Below are 17,341 nucleotides of genomic sequence, written 5' to 3'. Positions count from 1 at the left end.
CGATTTTGCATTGTCCCCCTCCTGCATTGTCCCTTCTTCCTCTTATTTCTTATTTCCCCCCTAACTTCTTCTCTTCTCTATGATTTCTTCCAAAATGGCTACTTCCCGTGCTTCACAGCATAGTCCCCCTCTGCTCCTTGTGCTCTCTTCTTCCTCTTCTTTGTGATTTTCCCCCTCCCTAAATACTCTCTGTAACAGCCCGCTAGAAATTCAATTGTGAAATTTCTATTAACTTTAGGAATCTCGTGAAAACCCCATAAGTTTTCATGAATCCATTAATCGTATAGGTTTTTGTCTAACTACATAGTTAGTGTTATTATTTACTATGGTATCAGAAGTGTGTTTTTGATTATTGGAGATAGTTAGAAGTGTCAAAATGTATTATGGTTTGTGCCATTAGACTCGGAGGGTTATTTAAAGTCTTATGGCGCAATAACATTTTTCATATTTTCGGTCAAAACGTCTGTTCAAAACTGTAAATATTATTGGATAAAAAGAAATATCTTGAGGTAATTTTCATAAATATTATTGGGTAAAAATATTTTGAGTTGATTTTTATAGATATTATTAGATAAAAATATCTTAAGTTGATTTTTTGTAGATACTATTGGATAGAATATTATGAGATAATCTTTTATAGATATTTTGGATAGGAGAAAACTACACTCAACTCTCAACTCCAGCCTCATCTCTTTCATATCTCATCCATAAGTATCTCCAGCCACCTCTCCCCACGAAATTATCTTCATTTACACTTTTCATTGAAAGATTATCAAACACTTTCTCTCGGACAGCTTTTAGGAGGTATTTTGCACACCAATTTCGAAACTGTTGTAAGTATTTTATCATAAAGTCTCCTTCATATAAGTTGTTCCTTTTTTAGTCTAGTTTACATGGATATCTTATTTGCCCCATTTGAAGATTATTTGGTCAGTCAAATATTGTATAAACTATAGAAAGGTCATTCTGGGAGGTAAACTGGAGAATATGTTATAGTTTGGAGTTTTTGACCAAGCTAATGGATAGATATTGGTCTGAAATTTTTATGGAGAATTTTTAACATGTATATATGACTATTGGTTGAGGATTTTTGCATGATTAAAGGTTTTGATGAAAGATTTTCTTAGATTTAGAAACTTAGAAACTGGAAGAGGAAAAACAGTTTCTGTTTTGAGAAAGTTTAACTCTTTGGTGGTCTAAACCTATTCTAATGACTTTGATAATTTTATTGGAGAATCCTAAACATCTTATATACATGTTATATTATTATTTTGAAGATATTTGATGTTAGTTTCAAAGATATGAAATTTTATGCAAAGAGATATTCAGATAAGCCAAAGTGTGGATATTCTTGGCTAAATTTATGTTTTGGTTAATTTCTAACCATGTGATCTTGAATTAGAAGCTTATATATGTTTTAGGACATCTTTTTAAACCATGTAATGGTTTGGTTTGAAGATCATATATTTATAAGTCATAGATCAAGAGATTTATCAAAACTAGTTGAGGAAAAAGTTTCTGTTTTTGGACTAAGTGTAAAACCAAAAACTCCAAATGTTATTTTGTGATTTTGGTGACTTTAGTTTGATGATTTAAAGCATGGTCGATGTTAGGATGATATTATGAATATGTTAGAAGTAAGATTTGATTTTTGAAATTCTTGGAGATGTTTTGATTTAAGGTCAAAACTTGTGATTCAAGTGCTTGGATCTTTTTACAAAAAGGTTTGGTGTTGATTATTTGCTTTTTCTAAATGGATGTTTTAAGTATGGTTTTGAACTTAGGATTAGAAGATGTTTGTTGCAAAATTTTGGTTTAAGCATGAGTTTTGACGTTGAAAGGAATTGCAACAAAAATCAAGGGAAATGGCCTATGGATGTTTCGACCATAGTGTGTTCTTCATAGTTGTGTTTTGTTTTAAATTTTTCTGAGTTGATATTTAAGTTTAGGACAAAATTTACATAAGGAATGTAAATTTTAGAAACTTTTGGAATTAGTATGCAAAATCCTTAAGTTATGGGTAAAACGGTCATTTTCCCACATGTAGAGAGTAAAATGAAAATTTTACTCTTTAAGTCAGTATTTTCCATATTTCAAATATTTAGTGATTTAGTTCTAACTTTTAGAATCACTAATTACAGTTCCTCGTGGTCGCACTTGAAGTTTTATAAGAAACGCGGAGATCGAGGTAAGTTAGCTTTTAACTTACTAGCAGTCTACTGTATATGTGTGCTAAGTAAAGGAACTACAGTGTATGTATGTATGTTATCATATATGTCATGTCATGTCAAGTTATCACGTAATTATCTATTATACAGAATTTATTCTGTCATCAATTTTTATCTATTACATAATATATTCTATCATGTATTACTATACATTACAAGTATGTCATGTTAAATATGTTGTCTATTATATGTTATGCCATGTTATGAAATGTTTCTATCTCAAGTTGGTCATGTATTTCAAGTTATGTTCAAATCACGTTATGTTACGTCAGGGCTCCAGTCCTTTCGTTTTCCAGTCACGTTTCATCTTGAGTACATTCAGTTTGTGTAGAATACATGGGGACACAACACTGTGGAGTATGTATTTAAGCAGTTAAAGAATAAGTTTCTGTAGAATACATGGGGCCACAACAACTGTGGAGTATGTATTTACACGTAGAATACATGGGGCCACAACAACTGTGGAGTATGTATTTACACGTAGAATACATGAGGCCACAACAACTGTGGAGTATGTATTTTTCATGTTAAGTCAAGTTTCAGATCAAGTTCATATCAAGTCAAGTTCAATTCATGTTTCAATTTAAATTATGTCAATTATACTATATTGTACGCCAAGTTATGCTTTAATTACTTATGAATTTGATTATGCATTTATGCTTTTACTGTCATGCATGCATCATTAGCTTGTGTGGAAGTTTTTTTGTTAACTTACTGAGATTTGTAATCAAATCTCACTTTGGTAGTCCCAACTACCATTCTTCCCGAATGGTAGATCTTGTTATAGGACCTGAAGGAGAATTAGGAGCTGATCAACTAGACACAGTTGACTAAGCTACGGTGCGACGTCAATGTTAATATAGTAGTTAACGTAAATTACTACTTGTACAATGGAGTTGCATCTTTAGTATTTTTTGGATCATAACCATTTTGGACTAGTGTTGTGATCTACTCAATGGGTCTTTATGTATGAAGTATGTTTTAAGCATTTGGGATATTTTCAATTTGGTGCATAGTATTGCTAAAGAAAAAAATTATCCGTTGCGAATATTGCATAATGTTAGATGCATGTTAGGAACATTGCATCTTATATGTCATGAACGGGGGCAGGTAACCTTGTGTTACATGTCTCGACACTTCAAATGACCGTCCAATCCCAAACGGAATTTGGGGGCGTCACACTCTCCGTACATGACAATGAGTAGAGGGATGCCCATAACCAAAGTATTTGGCATGGTCGAAAGCAAGAAGATCATTATCATCCACTCGAGGCTACAATTCTTGGTGAAGTTAGTCCAAACGGCAAGGACAACGAGCATTATGAACTTATGGAGGGTGTCCGCTGCAATGAATTGGAAGTTCATTGCATAAGAGAAAAAGCTAGAGGAGGAGAAGAAAAAAGAAGAGAAACAATCCGAGAAGCTGGTAGAAGAAAAGAAAGAGTAAAAGAAAGCAGAGGAAGGAAAGGATGGGAAGGAAGTGAAAGACCAATCTGAAACCCAAGTTTCTCAAGAAATTGTGCTCAGAGTCTACATGCATTGTGAAGGTTGTGCCTGCAAGGTCCGATGTTACCTCAAAGGCTTCGAAGGTTGTGGTTGTGGTGGTCTTTGTTTATTTTTTTTATCCATTCAGAGAAAGTTTTGTTCCTTGTTTTTTGAATTCCAAGTCTTTAGTTGAGTGAAATGTTTGTGATACTGTTCTTGTTCATGTGTGTGTTTGGGTTTTTGTTAAAGGTGGAGGAAGTTATAATAGACTGCAAGATTTCGAAGGTGGTAGTGTAAGGTGAAAAGGTTGATCCTCTGAGTGGACTAAGGAAAAATGAGCATTTTAGCAATAAGGTACACCAAAAAAAAAAAAAAAAAAAAAAAAAAGAAACATGCCGGGTGGTGAACAGTAACTAATCTATAGCAAAACTCTATTAGTGCAGGTGTTGTTAGAACCAACATGGATTTTTCTTTTTATTTTTTATTTTAGAATACTTTGGGTCTTGAGTTGTGTAAAACTAATGTAATCACATGTTGTTACCCAAGTATCCTATATGTTTCAAAATATGTCGGATTATACAAGATTATTACTAAAAACTTAAAACGGGAAGTTTAAACCCAAAAACTATTTGTGATAATTAATTTTTAGATTACCTTTAATTACTATTCCAACCATCTCAGTTACCATCCAAGAAACTGCTAGAATTAGTCAATATCAAATTTGGACCCCATTTTGCCATATCAATATGCTGTTATTTTGGTTGGATCTTCCATTATCGGTCTAGAACAAATCCAATTGGTTTAAATTGGCGGGTATGGTTGGTTCTAAAGTTGGTATCCAAATTTGGTGCCACACTAGTTTCGAAGTGGCGTAGGCCTCTGCGCCACCTTGAAAGCAGAAGCTCCAGCAATTTCGACGCTTCCTTAATGTCGAATTTGTCACCTACCACTAGATAGCATCATTTGATGCCTCTATGGTGTTGGATCCGGCACATTCCACTCCTCACCAGCACTAGAGGTGGTTATCAACTGCCAACCACAATACTTTCTCTTTGTGGTTTTTCTTTAATTTTAATTTGAAAATTTATAATTTGGTGTGGATATTGTCACTTGAATGAGGAGCTAATGTATCAACTCTTCATTTAAGGGGTTTAAAATATCTGTCAATACCAATTCTTAGGTCTCATTTGATTAAAATAAAATAAAAATTAAAAGTTGAATAAACTATTATTATAATATAATTTTTTGTTATTTTTATTTTAAAATTTGAAAAAAATTAAATTATTTTTATATTTTATTAAAAAATTTAAAAATTTTGTAATAATTAAATGATACAAGATAATTTACAAAAACAAACCAAGCGTAAAGTTGGGTTTTTCCTTTTCTTTTGCTTTGCGCAAAAATCTCAAAAATTCACGTTAGATTCTTCGCAACCACTAATCTAAAAAGCATGAAATATTCGAGACTTGACAACGGACCAAGATCCTAGAGTTTGTCTGAACCCTAAACAAGCCCTTAAACTTCATTATTTCTACATTTTATTTTCTATTATATTTTTTCATCGTTTATGTTTCCTCCTTCTTTTTTATTGTTTTCTCCTTTTATCGTTCACCTATTGTTTTTGTTTTGCTTTGATTTTCTTGATTTCTGAGGTTTTTTGTCTTTTTGTTTCTAATCTTTTCGGTCTATTTATTTATTTATTTTGATTTAGGTTTATCTTTCTTTAATTATTATGAGCACAAGGTATGTCGCACGCCTCCATAATTAGGCAAATTGAAAAAAAGTAATGATATATCTTACTCTTATTTTATTTTTATCCTGCTATATAAAATGTGGTATATTTATTATTATTAAATTATCTTTTATTTTTTAAAAAATAAATATAAAAATTGATAGATAATAAGCCTGCAACCTGATAAAAAAAAAACAGGGTGTACACCTGACCCAACCCTAACATCCATACTCAAGGCGCCAACCCGACCCGACCCCGTCAACAACAAAATCGGGGTCGAACCCGCATGATCCGACCAAAATAAGAAAAAAGCTCTCTTTCTTCTTTATTGGCCAACCTCTACAGTTTACCTATCATACAGATCTCTACAAGAATGCTAAGATTAAAAGAAAAAAAAATACTATGAACAACACAAAAAAATACTGATCGCTTCCTAACTCTTATACATTTTCTTGGAAACCAAACAACAAGTAAAACAAGAGGCAGCAAAGGCATTTTTGCTAGACAATAAAAGACACGAAACAACACCCCCCATCACCACCCAATACTCCCCCGAGGAAAATCATTGAAATCCAATTTTATTCCACAAATGCCAAATCTCATTCATCCCATGGAACAAATCTCATACAGATCTCGCTGCCACCAACTATCCTAGGTTTCCTGCCCCTTTTACATTTTCTTGGAAACCAAACAAGTAAAACAATGGGCGGCAGAGGCATTTCTACTAGGCAACAGAGGCGAACGGCTGGAACCACGAACGGTGAAGTGTGTGAGAGTTGAGAGTTGGCATATCTGGACCTCATGGAGAAGCAATAGAGGCAAACGGTGACTGTAAACGGCAACTACAAATGGCATGTTGGCTAGGGTTTGAGGAGAGAACTCGATTCAAAGCTAAACTTTGTGATCGGTTTTGTCGGTTTCGACCGATATAATACGTAGTCAACCCGTTGTTCCACTTGACTCGATGAACCCGACTTTTCTCGGGTGGGCCAATAGCGGGTCTTGTGGACGGATCGGCCAATGTCCTTTTATGCACAAGCCTAATGGATAATATCACCTAATTATAGTGAGATGATAGTGTAGTATATATAATTTTTCATTAAAAATGATATCTATAATTATTTTACAACTATTTTATAACTCTATATGAAATGAAGAGTAATATTATAAAATTATAGTTTATTTTTTAATTAAGTAGGATGATTGCATTAGTTTGGTTTATTGTAAAATGAATTATAAAAGAGTACGTTGTAGCTACATCCTTATTCATAAGAGTTTTGCTATCAAGAAGCAAGTGTGTTAGAACATCAGTTATAGTGAGACCCATTATAATTTTTAAAAATTAAAATACTAATAATTTTTTAGCACCGAAAAGTTTCCACATCAACAGTGTAATAAGTGTGTTAAAAAAAATTATTTTCAATCAATATGAAAACTCATAAACTTTAGATTACGACTTTTACTATTTAAAAGCTTATTGATTATGACTTTCACAATTCTTCTAATCTAATAATTACAACTTTATTAAATTTTCAAACAAAATAATATTAAAAATATATATTCTAACAATATTTTATTCAACTTTTAACTTTTATCTCATCTAAACTCATCGCCGAAAACAAACAAGATATAAATGCGAAACACTCATTTAACTTTGTTCAATAGAGTTCTAATTTTAGGAAATTATTTTTAAGATTACAATATAATTAACACATTGCATCCTACATTCGTTAGATTTCTTAGCAGGAGATAAGATAAATGAGATTAACAGACACCAACACATGTAGGGCTGCACACCAATAGGTTTAGCTTTGGTTTCAATACTAAATTGAGACCCCACTGATGTCTACTATGAAAGCTTAGAATTAGCCGTAATTGGTCGATTGGGGAGAGAAAACCAATTATATCGATCTCGACGTGCGTCGGTGTGATTTTCAATTTACCGTTGACATCTTTTGTGAAAGAGGAGAGGAGCGGCATGGTCAACCATGAGAAAGTAGAAGTTGGTTGCAAATGAGGAAACATCGTACTGAGGAAGAAGAAAACGTGAAGAAGAAGAGAGTTTTATTAATCTATTTTAAAATAGTATCGTTTTATATACATATATTTAAATATATATATATATATAGGGTCGGTGGGTTTAACAGTTTTCCAAGAGTTCAAATTGGTACCAAACTAGCTACTATTGATTTTTATTAGTTCCTGTCGCCGCCGACCAATTCCTTGCCCGTTTCGACTAGTTCCTTATTCCAACCGTCTGTCTAATTGGTTCCTGGCCAGTTTAAGTGGTTCATGTACACTCCTAAATACATGATCATTTTATATCACTTCAATGGCTCAGCAACCTCCATGAAAATTCTCAAAAACAAAACTAATTTAAAAAATAAAGATCAAAATAGTCCAAGGGGATTACCCCTCCATAGGAGTTTGCGAGATGGTCACGTACTACGTAGGCAGAAAGTTGGCTTGCGTGGATCTCATGATGGGATCAGGTGAGTCACCTTAGGTGACCTCATCGGTGGCTTCGACCATGAAAGAAGCGGTAATGAGCCACCCAACGAGGATGTCACACCCGCCCTTTAGAGTTAAAAGAATAAAGTTAATTTTATAGTACAAAGGGACCGGCAGACTTTTCAGTCTTTTTCTTTCAGTTTTCACCTTTAAAAATTGTCTTCTTCGTGAAGTATAATGGGGTATAAAATATTCAATTCTGCAGTCGCACGGGCATGTGTCATCAAACCATTAGCCTCCCCATGTGTTGGAAGACAGCTAGCTCCTGTTGGATTGCTGCCACATGGCAGCCTCTGGTTTGCACTGGATACCGAGTCAGTAGGAGCCTATCTTCCTACACATGGAAAGGCTTGGTGGCATATCCTCATTCGACTAAAATGAAAGTCAAAATAATACTATTGGAAAATACTATTCCCGCGTAAAGTTTCTACCAAATTGTATTTTATTTTTTATTTAATAATTAAGAACTTTTTTATAAATGTATTTATAATTTTTTTAAAATATATTTAAATACTTTAAAAAAATGTTAAAAAAAAAAAGAATTAAAAAACACACACACAAAAGCTTTATTGATGAGATTCTCGGTGAGAATCATACGTGAACATAGCATTGTCCATTGTCCAATACCATTTTTGTATTCATTTTTACGCACCATTCATTCCCTTTATTATTTTATTTTTTTGGATAAAGTCAGGAGCCGCCGAACATATGCATTCTTAACACTCTTTATTGATTTTTTTAAACATTTTTTTTTTTTAGCATTATTGTCTAATAAAGAAAAAATTGTAACTTTATTAATAGTCGGTTTCTTAATAATTAAGTAAAAAAAATTAAAATAACTAAACAATAACTTTTAACAATAATTGTGAAGCGACTAAGGATTGGTTTGGATATCTAAATTTAAATTATATCATCTCATCTAATATAATTATTATAATTTTTTTAAATTTTTATATAAAATATAATAAATAATTCAATTTTTTTAAAATATAAAATAAAATTAATATTAAAAAATTATATTATAATAATATTTTATTCAAATTTTAATAAAACATTTCATCTCATCTAAATTATGTAACCCTAATTTAAGTTTGATTACAGAATTTAAATGAGATGAGATATTTTGTTAAAAGTTGAATAAAATATTATTATATAATTTTTTAATATTAATTTTGTTTTAAAATCTAAAAAATTAAATTATTTATTATATTTTAAATGAAAATTAAAAAAAATTATAATAATAAAATAAAATTAAATTATTTAATTTTATATAATCAAACCAGCTGTAATTAACATTTTTTCATTTCATTTGTTATTTGTCATTCTTATATTCTTTATTATTAATTTTTCCTAGTTGTGACAGCGGTTGAACGTTTGACCACCAGTGGCTTAGAAAAGGGTTGCCACGATACGTTCACTGTCACTGTGTGTAGCCCTTATCATGAATAATGTGTTGGTGGTTCAAGTTGGCTTCGACAACCCACACGGTGACCCAGACTTCGATCACCACCACATGATAGAATTGAGTAGTTCTACATGCAGGCCACTTGCGGACGGATTCGCGCACTAATGATGATGTGGCAGACGAAAAATTAAAAAAAATAAAATAAAATAAAATAAAATTCGGACGATCGCACGAAAGCTTCTTCCGCACGCTAGTTCAGGCATTTTCCCTCCCAGGTCGTCTTGAAGCTGCTCCGAGCGACCCTGACTTGAGCTCCCCGAGCGAGCAGCCTCATCTCCTCCACGCGACGATCTCATCTGCACCACCTCCTTCGCGCGAGCACCTCCTCCGCGCGACCACCTTTTTCGCGACACCACCTACACTGCAGAACCACCTCCTTCGCACGACCATCTCCACTGCAGAACCACCTCCTTCGCGCGACCACCTCCACCGCACAACCAGCTCCGTGCGACCACCTCCACTGCAGAACCAGCTCTTCTGCATGACCAACTCTGCACGAGCACCTCCAGTGCACAACCACCTCTTTTGCGCGACGACGTAAACTGCACAACGAGCTCCTCTGCGCGACCACTTCCTGGAAAGGTATAAACTCTTTTATTTAACTGCATTTAGATCCTGGTTGTTGTAATAACGAAGGATTTGGCTTTACCTTTTGAAAACAGAGTTACATGGAGTATCAAAACAGAGTTATATGGAGTACAAATGGACATGGTGAAACAAACTTTTATTATTATTATTTTTTTGAAATAAGGCAAATATTGTTTAGACGTTAGCTTATGGTAAGATATTATACAAAAAAAAACCATCGCTTTTTTAATTTATTATCTTCCCAAGTGCATGCATGTCAATAGTCGGTTGTAGCTAAAGCTGAATTCTTAACCATGAACTATTCCCACCGGTCAAAAGAATTATCCCGAGAAAAGATCTAGCCTCACGAACCCCATAATGCTTTGTTTTATGGAATGGTTTACTATATGTTTGGTTTAATGTTATGGAAAACTCTTGTTATTGTTAAGAGAATGGGAACAAAATACTTTGAATATTATATAAATGCTTAAATGAGAACTTAAGTATATTCTCCATCAAAGGAATGTGAGTAGGGTGTGAATGGAAAGAAATCTGACTTTGGGGGCAATGGCTAACAATGTGGGCAACTCTTATGTCTTAAATCCAAATCATGTGCTTGCACCATCCAATAGGAACAATTTAGTCATAAATGACTGCTAGTTGTTGCTAACTAAGTTAAAATCTATTTATGAGATCGATGGTGGATTAATTTTTTGTATTCTTAACTAAAATTATAACTTCTATTACTTCAATTTAGCTAATACTTTCATAATTTATATGTATTAGCTATAATGCTAGCAAGCCATATATGAACCTTAGTGCTGATCATATATATGACGTGGCATCACTACGTGGGGTCATGTGGTTTATTAATGTTTTTATAAATATAATTTGATGAGGACATCTAAATTTGAAATTTTCTCTGAATATAAATTTTTTTTTGACACATTTATGTTTTGAAGTATTTTGGTTTTTTTTATGCTCATGATTTTTTAATAATAAATCATGTAGCACTACGTATGTGGTAGTGGCATGCCACAATGGTCATTTAAGTAGTTAGCTTAAGAAGGTCCGTTAGCATGAGTTGTATATATGTGTATATATAAACCTATAAGAGTTTGAATGGAAAAATTTAATTGGCATTTGTAATAAATTATCTATGACATTTTAATCATATCACAAATGCAAGGACGACCCGGTGTCTATCCAAAAGCATCAGAAGGCGTGTTCGAACAAGCCATTCCGTAGTAATAGAGATGCTTCAAGTCCATGATGCTTAGTTGATGGGCATTTGGGGGAAATGTAGTTTTTCAGGTTTAATGTGTATTTGCAAATATATTTAGTTGAATGTTGGTGTAATATATTGTGTATTTGAAAAAAAAATATTAATATATTGTCTGCAACTCTTAATATTATATTATTATTTTGCTACATATACGAAGTGCATGCTTGAGGTACTAATTCTTTTTATGGGTATATAGGCATGTCTTTTTTTTAATCTTCTAATGCTTTGTTTAGATGGAGAAAGGGAATGATCATGCATGTCCTATAACACGTTCTACAGCAGATTCAACAACAAATCCATCCACAAATCCTCCCTCCCAGGTACTCATTAAGCATGTTTAAAATTCATGAAAGTGACTTCATCATGACTGGTTTTGTTCCACAGATGATAGCAATACCATGTTACCCACTGGGATCGACGTCTCCAACTAGAAATCCATCAACCAATCGACCAACCCGGGTGAAATCTCTATTAAACCAAGAGAAGATGAATTTATGTACTAATTCATAAATTGAGAATCAAATCTGATGAGGCTATATTAATACATATTTTTTTCATAATCCCTAGGTGATACCAATACCATGTTACCCGGATTTTTCAAACTATATGCATGGTTGCCATCCACTAATGCCAAATGCATGGTTACCCCCATTTTTCGAGCGTCCTGAAGCCAGTGTATCTTCACAAACTAGTCAGGTGATAAATTCATTCGAGCAGATTTTGCACTTATATTTAACCATGTATGAAATTGATTTAATTCATTTCGTGGGTGTAAACTGCAGGGAATTCCGCCGCCCCCATTTATCTCGAATCTTAACCCTTCGATCAGTTTACACTCTGCAAGTTCAAGCCATGTTGATGAAACCCAAGATCCCACACCTGAGTCTACTGGAAAAAGTATGGATACTGTTGATGGGGGGAGTGATGATCAGTCTGGGGCACATGATATGCTGCCCCAGACTGAGGGGGCCCATATTGTTGAGGAGCCAAAATTGGGGATGGTGTTTAAATCTGAAGAGGACTTACTGTCTTATTATAAAAGATATGGGCAACAATGCGGTTTTGGGATAATGACTCTGAGGAGCCATAGGTTTGAGGATGGGAGCTTTAGATATGTCACATTGGGTTGTGCTCGGGGTGGGAAGGCACGTAACCATACGTCAAATGTTGCCAGACCACGTCCGACATCAAAGACAGACTGTAAGGTAAGAATAAATGTGACGTTAGAAAGAGGTGTGTTCAAGGTGAACAGTGTAGATAATTCCCATAATCACGGATTAAGTCCAAAAAAGTCAAGATTTTTTCGCTGCAATAGAGAAGTGACTGAGTCCGTTAAGAGAGTGTTAGACATAAATGATCAAGCTGGGATAAGAATGAACAAGAGTTTTGCCTCTCTTGTGCAAGAAGCAGGTGGGTTTGAGAACTTGCCATTCAATGAAAAGGACTGTTGGAATTATATTGACAAGGCACACCACCTTTGACTTGGGAAAGGTGGTGCTGGAGCCCTCCGTGAGTATTTTGCCCGGATGCAATACAAAAATGACGGATTCTTTTCACTAATGGATATGAATGATGACGGACGGTTGAGGAATGTATTCTGAGTGGATGCACGAAGTAGGGCAGCCTACAAATATTTTGGTGATGTTGTGACATTTGACACCACCTATTTGACAAACAGATATGGGATGTCGTTTGCACCGTTTGTTGGTGTAAACCACCATGGCCAGTCGATTTTGTTGGGCGCAAGATTAATTTCTAGTGAGGATACAGAAACGTTTACATGGTTATTTCAGACTTGGTGTAATTGTATGGACGGTGAAGCTCCCAAGGCTATTATCACGGACCAAGATAGAGCCATGAAAAATGCAATAAGCCTTGTCTTTCCAAATAGTCGACACAGATTCTGCCTATGGCACATTTTGAAAAAGTTGCCTGAGAAGCTAGGTTCACATGGTGCATTCAAAACTGGATTGAAAACTGGGTTGTTAAATTGTGTGTATGACTCTCACATAGTTGAGGAGTTTGAGGGGTCTTGGGAAGTGTTAATTCAGAAGTACAAATTGCAGGATAATGCTTGGTTGAAGAGTTTATACGCTGAGCGTACGTATTGGGCACCGGTATTCATGAAAGATGTTTTCTGGGCGGGAATGAGTACAACCCAACGAAGCGAGAGTATGAATGCTTTTTTCGACTGGTATGTTCATGCTAAGACAAACTTAAAAGAGTTTGTCGATCAGTTTGATAATGCATTGAGGAAGAAGATTGAGAATGAAAGTGCGGCGGACTTCCAGTCATTCAATGTTACAATTCCCGTCGTCTCTCCCTCTCCGCTTGAGAAGACTTTTCAAGACATATACACTTGCAATAAATTTAGAGAAGTTCAGAAAGAAGTAATAGGGATGCTTGCAACTCTTCCAACTCTGCACCGGAAGGATGGTGTAATTGCAACATACAATGTAGAAGATGAAGTGAATGTTAATGATTTCATCAAGGAGGTTACCCACACGGTCTACTTTAATGAGGCTGAATGTGAGGTGAAGTATTCATGTGCCTTGTTTGAGATGAGAGGGATATTGTGTAGGCATGTATTGGGCATTATGAGACTTAACAAAGTTCGATCGGTGCCAGAAAAGTACATACTAGATCGATGGCGGAAAGACATAAAGAGAACTTACACTCTTATACGAAATAGTTATGATGGGGTTGATGAGAGACCTGAAGTTAGCAGATATTCACGTATCATAAAGAAATGCAACGAAGTAACCACAAATGCATCTTCATGTGATGAGCACACAGAGGACATGCTAGCTAAGTTAGATGCAATGAACTTAGGCTACCGCACGAACAAGCCGCCATCAAAGGTGAATGTTACAACTGCCGTGGAAACTACAACTGCCACTTCTAAATATGTACTGAGTCCCCATGTAGTGAGAGGAAAAGGCAGATTGCCATCTCTCAGGAAAAAATCCATGATTGAACATTTGAAACCCACGACAAAACTCAGAAAGGAAAACGTAAACAGGTTAACTCAATTAACCATTCTCAATTTCCACTAACAAATGTTGAATATTATGTGTGTTTTACTTTTAAGCATTCTTTATGATTTAATACAAATTGGTTTATTTTTCTCCTTTGTAGCCGCATGGAATAAAAGGCGAAATTGTGGGAACTAGAAGGAATTTATTTGGTTCCACAGATGTTGGGACACAACAAAGTGTCACATTTCAGGTTACACTTGGGTTTTTAATGCTAGGAAAAATTTCAAGCAGATTAAACTTTAGTTCTTACTAATATTTTGCATTTTGTATTATTAGCCTCCTCAGAATGCTACCGAAGTGTTGAACTTTAGTGCCACCGAGTTAGACTTTGCGGTGAATGAGACTCAAGAAAGTGTAAGATGATTTAGATGTTTTGTTGTCATCTCAAACTAAATGTTACATCCTGTGTAAATAAGTAAACTTTTTCTAGAGGATGTTCGTTTGAATATTAACTGTTATATTATAAGTGTGACAGATGCAACTTTGATTGGATGGAACCTAGCCGGATAGCTTGCCTGGGACACAACCGTAGCAATAGGTCACTTTACGTGGTTTGTATCTCGAATGCTTAAGCACATTATTTAAGTGGGATTGGGGAAAAATAATTAACATTGACTTATGGCAATTTTGCATTTACTTTTGCACATTGAATGTTTAATCATGATGCTCAAGATACCTACTTGTGGAAAAAATACACTTTCTGGTTTGGTGGAGTATGAATTGGTTTATATATATATGCCTTAGCATGTGAAGGAAGTGTTATTCATATGGATGTTCAGCTAGCTTGTTGGAAAAAAGAATTTGAACTTATACTGTCTTATTTTGCACATACAAATTTTAATACACACACACACACACACACATATATATATATATATATATATGTTTTCTGGGCACATGATACTTTGATGTCATATTCAGCTAAGTTAGAACCTAATTTATGATATTGATTGAGCACATTCAATGATTGGGTGCTTTGCTTTCCAGTTTGAGAATGTTGATGATTTCAGTTTATTTTGTACAAAGCCATGAAGATTAAGGGGAAGAATGATGGGGAGTCGACCAGCTCAACTTAAACCACCAATATGCACTATGGTATTCAACAGATTACCATGGAGATAGGCTGAGGCAAATCCAACTTTTGAGTAAATATTTTTTGATGGGTGGATATATTATTTTTGTAATCATTGACATTGAATATTTTTGGACTTTAGTTTTTGCAATTAGGCATTTGATGGGTGGAGAAGTTGTAATTATTTTTGGTGTATTGAAGCTGTTGTATTTATTTTTGGTGTAAAGAAGCTGTTGTAATTATTTATCATAGGGTGGACTCTTGTTGTAAATTATGGTTTGATATATATCTAGCTTACTAGAGGAAGAGGTTCATGTAATTGATGGATACTGTGAATTCTATCCCATGTGAATGACAAATATTTTTTTGCATGGTACCCGGATTTACTGCATTTTGTTGGGGTCCTGAAGCCATTCACAGGTTGTTGCTATCACTTGAGCAGTTTTGGTCAATTCAGGTGCAGCAACCAATTTCCAAAAGATCACCCATATGTTATACGGCTTCTATAGGTTTTGTTAGTAAATTGAAAGATGTCTCTAAGTGGGATTCACATCACACCCAAAATACTGGAGCCGAGATGGACATGTTTGTGTATTGACTTGTGAACTTGTAACATTAATTTCTTTCTCGGGTGTAAGGAAAGTAATAGAATTTCCATTTTTTTGTCACATTCAGTATATGCTATTTCTGGGCTGGGTTTTGGACGGTTCATTCACTCAATTTCCAGATTTAGCATATCCAGCAACATAGCACAATTTCCAGATTTATGTCTACCAACACAGCACATTCAGATGTTTTCAGACCTGTCCATCATTATACACATACTCAAAATTTCCAGATTTGGTTTAAACTAGCCATACCTGTCCAGATTTATTCATGATCAATTTCTATATACAAATTGCAACACTTTTACAAAAGTGTTGTCCCAAAAATTTCAAAATAGTCAACATATATCTACATTTATACAACATACAGTTCAAGCACAAATAAGGCAAAGTCCCAAAGTACTCTAAACCAAATCTGAACTACTGTTCAGACTTATACAAAAAATTTCCAGATTGCTACATTCATAGCCAGACCTGTCCAGAACCCTAAACTTCAATTTCCACATACAAATTACAACACTTATTCAAAAGTGTTGTACCAAAAGTTCCAAAATACTGAACCTCTTCCATAGATTTATACAAAACACAGTTTATGCACAGATGTCACAACGTCCCAAAGTACTCTAAACCAAATCTGAACAAGGAAGTCCAGATTTGGTTTATTGAGTTTCCAGATAAGTTAGGCTACTCAATGCGATCGTATCAAGTACAAATAAAGTAAAATAGAAACTGCCCAATATTTACGAATATGTGTGCGTTGACGCCGGACTTCCACCTCCCTCTTGACAATTTTGCCATCTCTTAGGTGAACCTCTTCCATCCAACGTCGAACCTCTTCCATCATTTTTTGAACCTCTTCCTCTCTTGTTTGAACCTCTTCCTCTCTTCTTCGAAACAGTTGCAATAATTTCCGAACCTCTTCATGTGTTTTCTGGAGCTCTTCCTTCATTAAAATCTCAATTTCTACTTTCATAGGGTCATTCTCTATTTCCTTACCACTATCTGCCCATATGAAAAAGTTGCAATGTGGTAATCCCTGTATAAACAAACAAACAAACAAACAATTGAGAATGTTATCAAAACATGTAGTCAATCTGAAATTGGTACTGGAAAAGTATACAATAACTGATTTTTGTACCTTCTTATTGTACTTTGAACACCCAAAGAAGGATCGGCCCGGATTTCTTGGCGTGTTCGATGTTTTAAGTGAAGCAGTTGACCCACAATTGCAAATTGGGTTGTTTCTCAAAGTATGATATGAAATAGAAGATGAAGAAACTGACGATGATACCTTATCTCCCTCAGATAACATGTTCCCAATCAACGATACAGTATGCTGTTACTAAAAAAAAAT

General features: G+C 34.6%; 1 protein-coding gene across 1 annotated transcript; it reads left to right on the top strand.

Annotated features, from left to right (window-relative positions):
* Positions 1-13,080: 13,080 nt before the first annotated feature.
* Positions 13,081-14,673, top strand: LOC122291044 (protein FAR-RED ELONGATED HYPOCOTYL 3-like). Its single transcript, XM_043098694.1, has 3 exons — positions 13,081-14,286; positions 14,411-14,500; positions 14,587-14,673. Exons 1-3 carry the CDS (start codon positions 13,081-13,083, stop codon positions 14,671-14,673), a joined length of 1,383 nt encoding a protein of 460 aa, XP_042954628.1.
* Positions 14,674-17,341: the final 2,668 nt, after the last annotated feature.

This window comes from Carya illinoinensis, chromosome 13 (assembly GCF_018687715.1).
Source record: "Carya illinoinensis cultivar Pawnee chromosome 13, C.illinoinensisPawnee_v1, whole genome shotgun sequence".
NCBI classification, from domain to species: Eukaryota; Viridiplantae; Streptophyta; class Magnoliopsida; order Fagales; family Juglandaceae; genus Carya; species Carya illinoinensis.
Note: the sequence above shows the minus strand (reverse complement) of the source record. Positions and strands in the feature narration are given on the sequence as shown.